This window comes from Hipposideros armiger, unplaced genomic scaffold, assembly GCF_001890085.2.
Source record: "Hipposideros armiger isolate ML-2016 unplaced genomic scaffold, ASM189008v1 scaffold_35, whole genome shotgun sequence".
NCBI classification, from domain to species: Eukaryota; Metazoa; Chordata; class Mammalia; order Chiroptera; family Hipposideridae; genus Hipposideros; species Hipposideros armiger.
This window is the reverse complement of record NW_017731385.1, coordinates 293,842-304,550: the sequence shown is the minus strand read 5'-3', so window position 1 is coordinate 304,550 and position 10,709 is coordinate 293,842. Positions and strand designations below refer to the sequence as shown.

The window sequence follows — 10,709 nt, the reverse complement described above, 5'->3', positions numbered from 1 at the left end:
AAAAAAAAAAATCTAAAAAAAAGATTGCTGAACTGAATCTTGGAAACCTTTAAAAAAATTTAAAAAATAAAAAAAGACTGTCATTTTTTTGGCAATACATTTAGTTTCAGTTATTCCAGATCTAAATTGAAATCATCAAAACTAAAGCCTGTGACAAGCACGTTATACACCACCCTCTGTCCCAAACCTATCATTTTGCTTTCAACATGCCGGGGGTGCCAAAAAACCATATATGTACACATTTTAAGCGATGTTAACGTTTTGATCAACATTGCTCAAGCAGTAGTTTGCCATCATCAGAAGTGTCTGGATGCTGATGGTAACCACTTTGAGCACCTCTTATAATTGCAGAAGTCAAACGTGACTTGTATTCATCTTTTATCGCTATATGTTAATACAGTTTTTTCCTTTCTTAAAAAATGTGTGTATATTTTCTGGCACCCTCAGTATAATAACCTAAACCAAGTGCAGAACCTGCCTGTGCCACCTGAAGGGATAAAAAGGAGCATCTTCACCCTTCAGTACAGAGGTGAGTGCTTTACCTTCTGAACTTGCATGGCCCCCTACATGTGCCTCAGTCATTCAACAACACTGTTTTAATTCTATTTTTTTTTATTTTCTATTATTTATATTCTATTCTATATATATAGAATATATATATATATATATATATATATATAATTATAGTCTATTATTTATATTCTAATTTAATTTATTCGTCTCTAGTCTGTCTTCCCAGCTAAACCACAAGGCGCTGGCAGGAACATGTTCCATTCGCCTTCCTATCCCCAGTATCTACCAGTGCATCGCAGATCCTTAATAAATGAATTGCTGGCAGAGATGAAATATATGAATGCATTAAAGGTGCCTGCTTATTGTTGGGGGGGGCAGGGGGAGCACTAAGAATTCACATATACTTCAGACACTTACATAATGAAAAGTACTGTGCACATTCTCAGCCAAATAAAAAAGCAAGAATAATATAATAAAACTTCCTCTGACCATAGATTTACTAAATTGCCACATAAACCTGTGTTGAGGCTTGACTGAAAAAAGCACTTTATTTGTCAATTATCTATCTCACAGCTTCATGGTACTGGTTTTGGTCCCATTCAGGCCTAACCCAGCCAGTCACTTACTTGTAATACTGTTTCTGAAGGGCTGACATCTCCACCCTGAGGATCTGTTCCACTTTGGCAGGAAGGGATTTCTCCACGTCCTTTTTGACTCTCCGGAGAAGAAAAGGCTCGAGCACCTTATGTAGACTCTGGTAGCCATTCTCTCTCCCTTTCCCATGATCTTCTTCAAAATCTTCCCAGAACTCAAACCTAGACAAGAAACAGTATAGTGTTGCTCAGTCACATAGAATGTTAAAGTATTTTTTCAACAAAACTTCCTTTTAAAAGGAACTAAATGGGGAAAAAAATCTGGAAAAAAAAAATGAATCTTCCCTATATGGAAAGATAAATTTAATCAGTCACTATCTCTTGATTATAAGAAAGGGGAAAACAAAAGGAAAGGGAAAATTAATTGAGTTAATTCCATCAGTCTACACTGGATAACAGCAGGTTTCCAAATCTGAGACTGGATCTAGAGTTCACAAAACATTTCAGTATATAATGCAATTAGTATATATGTTAGCATAGTAAGTTATTGTGATGAAGTATTATGCAGAAAAATTAATCACGAGCTATCTTTTAATAAGCTGCAATTTCTTGGGAAAACAAAAATCAGAGGTGTAAGAAAAATCAGTGGCAGTATTACAGTGTCACCGTTCAGAGGTAAAAGTTAGATAATTTCCATAAATAACCTTCACTGTTCATACATTCAAAAGTTAATGGATTATAATGATAGTAAACAAGACTATACAGCCCCGACAAGAAGCAATACAAATGAAACAAATTTAACACTAAGAGAACTTGGGGACACACACTTTATTTATGAATATAAAAACTTGTCACCCATCATAAAATTCTGCCTGGACTCTATATATTAAAGTTTATTATCTTTAAATCTTAATTCAACCATCTTTGGTTCACTAAGGAATGTGCGTCAGAAATACAGAATGGGACATTATGATCAAGTTTCTTTCAAAAATGAAGGCCATTTATTTCATGATGATTAGAAAAACGTGCGTTGTCTTGCCACCAAAACGCTCGCGAAGCACTTGGAAGAACTAGCCTCGTTTTGTATGCAGACTGAAGCTCAGCAGGTGAAAGCGTGTCATTAACTGAGGCTAGAAGTGGAAACTCAGTCCCTGATCCATGGGCCTGCTCTGCTCTCTGACACCAGGTGGCTCTGCCCTGCTGAGGCCCGTCAAGTCCCAGAATAATAAACGGGTGGGCTCAAGATATAGATCAAGCATATGCTCTCTGATAAGATGGAAAGTTAACAGACAGCAAATGCCAGCACTGCCACCAGGCCAAGTGGCATCAATAGAGTCTGCTGCCATTTTTGAACTCATAAATGGCCAAGCATTTCATCAGGTACTGCTCGGTGGGTAAACATGAGCCTTAGTAACATCCCCAAATTGTTAAATCCTTACCCACCGTGACCAAGAAAAAGAGACAAGACACCAATTATCATAATAAAAAAATTGTTTAGATCACTATTGACCCTTCAAAAATTAAAGGGATTATAAGGAAATACTGTAACTTCATGCCAACAAATTAGACAACTTAGATAAAATAAAGATTTTTAGAAAGACACATATTAACAAAACTAAGCCAAGAAGAAACAGAAAAACCTGAAGAGAACCATAACTAGAAACTGAATTAGTCATTAAAAAATTTCCCACAAAGGAAAGCTAGGGCCCACATGGCTACATTGATGAATCCTATCAAATATTTAAAGAAAACATAACACCAATTTTAAATTCTTTCAGAAAATAGAGGAGGAGGGAACAATTTCCAATTCATTCTATGACTCCAATATCAAAGCCAGGCGGGGGGTGGCGGGAGATCTCTTTCTCTCACACACACTAGAAACTAATTATCTTCTCAAGAACAGAGATGTAAAAGTCTTCAACAAACTATTAAGCAAACGGAATCCAGCAACACATAAAAAAGGATTAAACACCATGACCAAGTCAGATTTATCCCAGGAACGAAAGGTTGACCTAACATCTAAAACGTAACTAATGTAATATACCTCACTGGTTGAATAAAGAACAGAAACCACAAGGTCATCTATCTCAACAGACTCGGAAAAAAAGCATGTAACAAAATCCAATACACATTCATTATAAAAACTCTCAAAAACTAGGAATAGAAGAAAATGTCCTCAGCCTGAGAAAAAGTTACCTATAAAAATTCTATAGCTAACATTCTACACTCCTACCAATTCTATTCCCCACGGAGGTTCTAGCCAGTATAAGGCAAGAAATAAAAGGCATCCATCCATCCACACTAAGAAAAGAAGTACAACCACCTTAACTTGGAGAAGATGGGATCCTGTATCTAGAAAATACTGAGAAATAAACAAACAACAACACAAACACAAAAACAGTGGAAATAATTTCTCCAAGTTCACAGGATCCAAGATCAATATACAAAACTCAATTACTCTAGCACAATCTAAAACTCAGGTTAAAAAAAACAACTCCACTCAAAATTAAAGTAGGGAATAAATTTAACAAAAGGAAGTGTTAAGACTTTACTCAAAAACTAACACTGAGAAAAATTACAGGTCTAAATAAAGGGAAAAAACTTTTCATAATTATGGCTTAGAAGGCTCAGTATTAATTCTCCCTAAATCGATATATAAATTCACTGCAGTGCCTATCAAAATTCCAGATTTATTTTTTTTCAGAATAAACTGATCCCTAAAATGTATATGGGAATACATAGGCTCTAGTAGCCAAAAGAATTTTGAAAAAGAACAAATTTGGAATTTATACTTCCCGTTTTAAACAGTAGTATAAAGCTACAGTAATCAAGACAGGGCCTTGGCATAAGGACAGAAATGTGTATCAGTGGAAAAGAGCTGAGAATCCAGAAATAGACCCTTACATTTATGGTCTGAAGTGATTTTCAACGAAAGTACCAAGACAACTGAATAAAAAAAAGGATATTCTATTCAACAAATGACACTGGGTGGGACGACTTACAAAATCTCTGTGCCCCTCCCCCAAAAAAAGAACTTAGGTCCTCACAATAAAACAAAAAGTCAAAATGAAACACAGATCAACAGGTAAGGTCTAAAACTTGAGATACCACTACACACCCACCACAATGGCTAGAATCCAAAAGACTGACAATACATCTCTATGATATAGAAAAATTGCAAATTCAAACATTTCTAGTAGGAATGTAAAGTGGAACAGTCTCTTTGGAAAACAGCCTGGTATTTTCTTAAGAAGGTAACTATATACATTCCAAACAACCCAGCAAATTCACTCCTAAGCATGCAACCAAGATAAATACAATATACAGAGGGTGCCAAAAAATGTATATGCATTTTAAGGAAAAAACTATTAAAATTACGCTGATGGTAACCACTCCGAGCACCTCTTGTAATTACAGAAGTCAAACGTGACTTGTATTCATCTTTTGTTATCGGTATATATTGAGTATTACAATTTTAATAGTTTTTTCCTTTCTTAAAACATGTATACATTTTTGGGGGCACCCTCGGTATGTCCACACAGACACAGTGATCCCAAACTAAAGCAATCCAATGTCCATTAACTGGTGACTGGATAGACATCCAATGGAATATTGCTCCACAATAAGAGAATAGCTCCTGATAAACTATGACACAGGTGAATCTCAAAAATATTATGCTAAGTGAAAGAAGCCAAAAACAGAAGACTATGATTAGGATTCCATTTACATGGAATTTCTAGAAAAGGTAAATCTCTATAGAGATGAAAGCTGTTTAGTGACTGCCTAAAGCTAGAGGTAGCAGAGATTAACTACAAACAGGCAAGAGGGAACATTTTGGGTGAGGAAAATATTGTATACTTACAATGGTGTATTTTACAATGGTGTACATTGTATCTCAACAGGTTGTTTAAAAGAAAAAAACTTCAACAACACATGGAGGAAGGGACCATTTCTATGTATATCATTAGGCTATCCGAAATGCCATGATCAGTTTATAGCACATAGTAGGCACTCAAATATCTTCTGAATTTAAAAAAAATTCTGGGGCATTTACCCGTCAATTTGACAACTATTAACTGAATTGTTTACTGACAACTATTAACTGAATTGTTTACTGCATGTCAAGTACTATTCTAGGCAATGCGGACCAGCAATATATAAAGTAAACAAGATCCCTGCTACACCTGAACATATAATTTAATGACAAGATGAATGAGGAAATAAATAAGGAAAAAGAGAGGTGCCGTACAGAAAATAAAAAGGGTACGGATGATAAGTGGTCTGAGAAGACCTCTCAAAGGAGGTAGTCATACAAACTGAGGCAAAAGTATTAAGAAGTGACTGGCCATGTGAAGATACGGAGGGGGAAAATCATTCCAGACAAAAGGAATGATAAAGGAATAAAACAATGGCCAGGATGGCTGAAGCCTGAGTGATGGAGAAACAGGTATGAGATGAGTCAGAGGACTGTCCAGGAGGCCAGACTCAGGAGGGCCTTCCAAATAAGGGTAACAAGATTTAGATTTCATTTTAGGTATCATCGAACACCACTGGATAATTTTAAGTTTTATGAAATGTGCACATCATCTCTCCCACAAAAACCTTGTCAATAAAGACATTCCACAATTCTTTAATGAGTTCAAGACTTGGATAAGACCTACAGCTGGTGCTTCTGTTATCAAAGGTTTGGATTTAAGATATTTTTAGTACTTGTCAGATTGTGTTCCTTGTACACTTCTTTTCAGTTATAATCTTAGAACCACAGTGAGAAGGTCTGAGGTTTCCTGCTTACTCATTATTTCCCCAAAGCAGTAACTGATTCAAATTGTTTGGCAGACAATATGCTTTCCTCCTTAACAGGCTGATGTCTGTGCCTTCTCTCATTTATGATGGAGCATTTTACTACTTTTCTTCCTGCCTCAGTTAAAGCTTTGCTTTCCCCCAAATCATGCCATCCCTTTTCCCTACGGTCTATTAAAAAAAAAAAAAAATAAAAGCATTGGCATTTCAGAAATTCTAGCATGTTTTGAAATACACAGGAAGGAGCTTACTTCTCCGGCATAATAAAGTGCAGCAAGGACCAGAGCTCTTTGAGGGAATTCTGAAGAGGGGTCCCCGTTATCAGGAGCCTATGGTTGGACTTGAAATCAATCAGGGTTTTATACAATAAAGAGTCATCATTCTTCAACCGATGGGCTTCATCCACTCCCAGAAAGGCCCAGTTAATACTGCCCAGCACAGTCTAAAGTAAAAACAAAACAGAACGAGCCACCAGGTGAGAAGGGCACCCAAAAGTACTGTCAAGTGTTAATTATCTCTGTACAAAAATACCATCACAAAGGTATACACAGCAACATTGATTCTTCACTGACTTCAAGTATATTAGGACTCTTCTGTTTATTCTGTTGGTCGCCAGATTGGTGTCTATTCAAAAGAGCACGTCCTCACCTAAAAGGCATTGGGGGAGGGGAGGTTCTCTCATGCAGGCATTGCTGCGTGCCCCAAAGTAAGGACACAAAAATTGGCATGCTGGGCAAAAATGACACAAAAACAAAAACCAAGTGGTTCTGTGGTCTCTCCTTAAACAAGGTTCTTCTCTGCCTGTTCTCCACCCCAACCCTGAAGCACCGAAACACCAAGAGCCACCAAATTGAGCATGTTCTCACTTATTATCACCAATGGGGTCACCTGCCACATATATTTCTCAGTGACTGTGGAAAGGAGGTAATCTAAACAGCTTCGTTTTTCTTCCTTTCTCAGAGACCATCCATACTGTCTGCTCCGGACAAATGCCGTAACGACGATTAATGGGAAATGCCTGTGATGGGGCTCAAGCCTAGTTCCCAATGACTGAGGACTATCTCAGGGAAGTCACTGGCCTCACTACGCTTTCGTCCTGTTTAACTCAACTGGACTAAGCTACTTAAGGTCCCCTGCAACTGTAAGGTTCTGTTTTTGTAATCTGTAACTTTCATACTCCTTGTGGATTTTTTGATTGCTCATTTGCCTGTTTTAAAGAAATAAAGAAAAATAACATGGCAAGTAGGAAGTACAGACTCCACCACTTGAACAAGTCACGCTACAAAATTTAGCCTGTTAGCTACCGATTACACACCTTATCTTTTAATAGAATCTCATACGTTGTTATGAGTGCATTGAACTTCAGCCTTTTGGTCTGAGAATGAATCCATTCATATTCCCGTATCTGTAAGAGAAAACGGTAATTAAGATACCATTTCTACTTTTAGCTTTCTGTATCACCAGCAAGTACTGTGACAGATGCAACAGAAACATGCCGAATAAAAAATAAATCTGCTTAGAATTTAATGAATAACAAGACATTCTAAATTGACCTACGCAACCACAATATCCAACAGTAAGAGTTAGAATTAAAAGATCTTATCAGTAAGCAGCAAACACTTTAGTGCCAGAATTCAAATAAATTGTCATCCTCTCCACCCCGCCGCCCCCAACAACCTGACACATTTGACAAAATAAAATAAAATGCATTCTGTCAGCAATTTAACCCTGGTGAACTGAATTTATCTAGGGATAGCCCAGAATGAGAATTTTCTTAAGGAAATATAATTTGATTATTCTTTGGGTAGGGCAATAGTTTTCTGAACAAGTAAAACAAATTCCGACATCTGGCTTAGTCAGAAATTTCATTAATCATACAGCAAAAAGAGGTGGCCCCCAAGAAAAAGGAAAGGGAGGCTTGTGGGATGGAAATACAATTGAACATGAGTGAAAATGTCAGTGTGAAAAAACACGAAAGTAAGACATTCCTACTGAGGTGTAAGTGGACACCCAGCCAGCACAATGGCCCATAACAAAGCGCCTGTCGTTTGTTGTCATAGGAACCGGAGAACAGGGCAAGGGGTACATGTAGGTGACCACCGCCAAGTGGGAAGAAAGAACAAAGAGAGGGGGGGAGCACTGGACACCTCGAAGGAAACTGCTCCGACTCCACAGGTTTTCAGGGTTCACCCTCTTTGTCTTCACCACTATATGCATTGCTTCAAGCCATTCTGCATAATCTAGGAAGTTTTTATTTTCTTTTTTATGGTTAAAAAAATGGGTCAACAAAACTAAGAACTACTATAGGCTTAGAAACTCAAATTTTGGGCAACAACATCTGCCAGTGTTTGGGTTGGGGAGACAAGGAAAATATTTATTACAAATCAACTTAAATTAGCATAATAATATGATTATAAAATAGTTCTCAGAGGTTTGAGGATTCCTAAAGGCTTGCTCTTATAAGTAATCCCCCAGAAAGAGTTTATTTTAACTTACAGGGGCCAAAGAGCTAAGGTATGGGACCAGGTACCTCTCTATCCCAACCCCACATTCTAGCTGGATGGACTAGGGACAAGTGTTAAACTCTTGGAGTCAGTATCTTCATCAGTAGGTTAGAAAGAATAGCACATAGTTTGAAGACAGGTAATATACATAAAGCACCCAGCACAGGATCTGGATTATAATCGGTGTTTTTTAAAAACTTAATTACCAAGAAATGATTTGCGAAACAAAGATAAACGCAAGTCCCTGTGCTCTAAGTTCCTGATGCTCAAATTAAGCTTGATAACAAACAGATAATTTTCATTTCTGCAGCCCTGAAATGGTTCGTTTGTCCCCTTCCCCTCATTCCTTTCTTCTAAATTATGCAACCTCACCATTTTAAAAGGTTGGGAAACAAACTCAATTAGTTTCAGTAATACCTCTCTGCTGAAATAGCAGAAATAATATCAATTCTGTAAGGTATTCAAGTCCATCTAGAATCCTTTAGAAAACGGTCTTGGAAATACAGAGGACAGAGAGTATAAAACTTAATGCTGCAATCCAACTAAGAGAGCGTTCCATTCATATATTGCTATTGCTTTTCTTTATATAATAAGCACGTTTTAAAAAAAACATCTGAGTTGCATTTTTGTGATACATAAATCTCCCAGTATCAGGGGTACAGCAGTGTCACAATCACAATTTTAAACACTACCATGGCTTTAGGTCAATTTCCAAAATACATTTATAACACAGATTCTATCCCAATTCTTTTTGTTTACACACCGTATTTCTGCTCATCAGGTCACCTATGTAAACCACTACGTTAATCTCTGGTGCCCAGATTTCAAACTCCCTCTGCCATGAGGTGAGGGTGGATAAAGGGACGACTATAAGAAAGGGGCCATACAGCTGGTGTTGGTGGAACAGGTAGGAGAGGAATGATATGGTCTGGATGGTCTTTCCTAGGCCCATTTCATCAGCCAGGATTACACTGTTACTTCTGCAGAAAGAAAAAACAAAACCAAAAAACAAAAAACCAAACCATTAGTTCACAGACACACACAAAAAGTATGTGCACAAACAACAGTAACACCCATGCCTCGTCACCAAGCAAGACATTGGTTGTGAGCCTCAACTGTATTTCCTCTCATCTGCAATTAAGTCTCCTTCAATAGAAAGTAGAAGCTATACATACATAGCAGACTAACAACTGATCTAAGCGTAATCAAGATTTGGATTACTGCAAGAGGCTGATCAAACTGTTTTTGACCTTGTGTTTTGGTCTTGGGCATCTATCCCTCTGAACAGAAAAGGCGGGCTTTGTTACACTGGTGTCCACATGCACATGACCTTGGGTTGCATCCACACAGAAAGCAGGGGCAGACTGGCTAGTCCCACTGCTGGTGAACCCTAGAGCCTGACAGTCTCGTGCCTTTGCTCAAATTACCCTCCCCCAACACACACACATTCCACTGTATGCCACTGGGGTGTTCAAGGCTATGTACACGACTCCCCAGACTTGCGTGCTGCTTTTGAAATACACTATGATCTGCAGCAGGGGTACGCTGCAGGTTCCCAAATCCCATCCTAGACCCACTGAATCTGAGTATTCTGGGAAAGGGCTCAGGAATGTGCTTTTTTTTTTTTTAGAAATTGTTATTGGGGAACAGTGTTTTTTTCAAGGACCCATCAGCTCCAAGCCAAGTAGTTGTCTTCAATCTAGTTGTGGAGGGCACATCTCAGTGGCCCATGCGGGGATCAAACTGGCAACCTTGGTGTTATGAGTGCTGCGCTCTAACCACCTGAACTAACCGGCCACCCCAGGAATGTGCATTTTTAACAAGCACTTCTGGATATTCGGATGCAGGCGTATTCCTTGGACCACGCTTCAAGAAACAATGCTCTAGCAGATGGGCTGGATGGCACAGGATACTAATAGGGAAAGGATTGTGCAGATTTAAGAAAAAATTTTTGAAGAAGTGGCCAGGGTTAGGAAAATATTTTCAGGAAATAGAAAACAGCCCGTTTGGCAGGAAATTAAGAATCCATACATGACATAAGGTTGCAAACATTAAAAGGTTCTTGAAAATCAGGCCATTGGAGGTTTACACATATAACACATGCTTATTCATCAGTGAACCAGACAGAACTGGAAGTAATATGCTCGTACAAGTTAAAAACAGTTTGATTAGAAAAACAAGACATTTGGGGCAAGCCGAGTGGTTAGGAGTTGGCTTGGGATGCCAGCTCTGAGCAGCAGGGCCCCGGTTCAGATCCCACATGAAGGCCAGTGATGCTGCGCCCTCTACAGCTAAGATG

General features: G+C 38.2%; 2 protein-coding genes across 2 annotated transcripts in view; both read right to left on the bottom strand.

Annotated features, from left to right (window-relative positions):
- Positions 1-557, bottom strand: part of LOC109380360 (chromodomain-helicase-DNA-binding protein 2-like) — a 36,415-nt gene extending 35,858 nt beyond the window's left edge. The window contains exon 1 of the mRNA XM_019637845.1: positions 543-557. Coding sequence (XP_019493390.1) covers positions 543-557 — 15 coding nt within the window. The remainder of the gene's footprint in view (positions 1-542) is intronic.
- Positions 558-1,264: 707 nt separating this feature from the next.
- The window catches only part of LOC109380374 (chromodomain-helicase-DNA-binding protein 2), a 60,794-nt gene continuing 51,349 nt past the window's right edge, over positions 1,265-10,709 (bottom strand). Inside the window, exons 13-15 of the mRNA XM_019637855.1 lie at positions 9,174-9,390; positions 7,222-7,311; positions 1,265-1,328 (exon numbers count right to left, since the gene is read on the bottom strand). Coding sequence (XP_019493400.1) covers positions 1,323-1,328; positions 7,222-7,311; positions 9,174-9,390 — 313 coding nt within the window. The 3' untranslated portion in view covers positions 1,265-1,322. The remainder of the gene's footprint in view (positions 1,329-7,221; positions 7,312-9,173; positions 9,391-10,709) is intronic.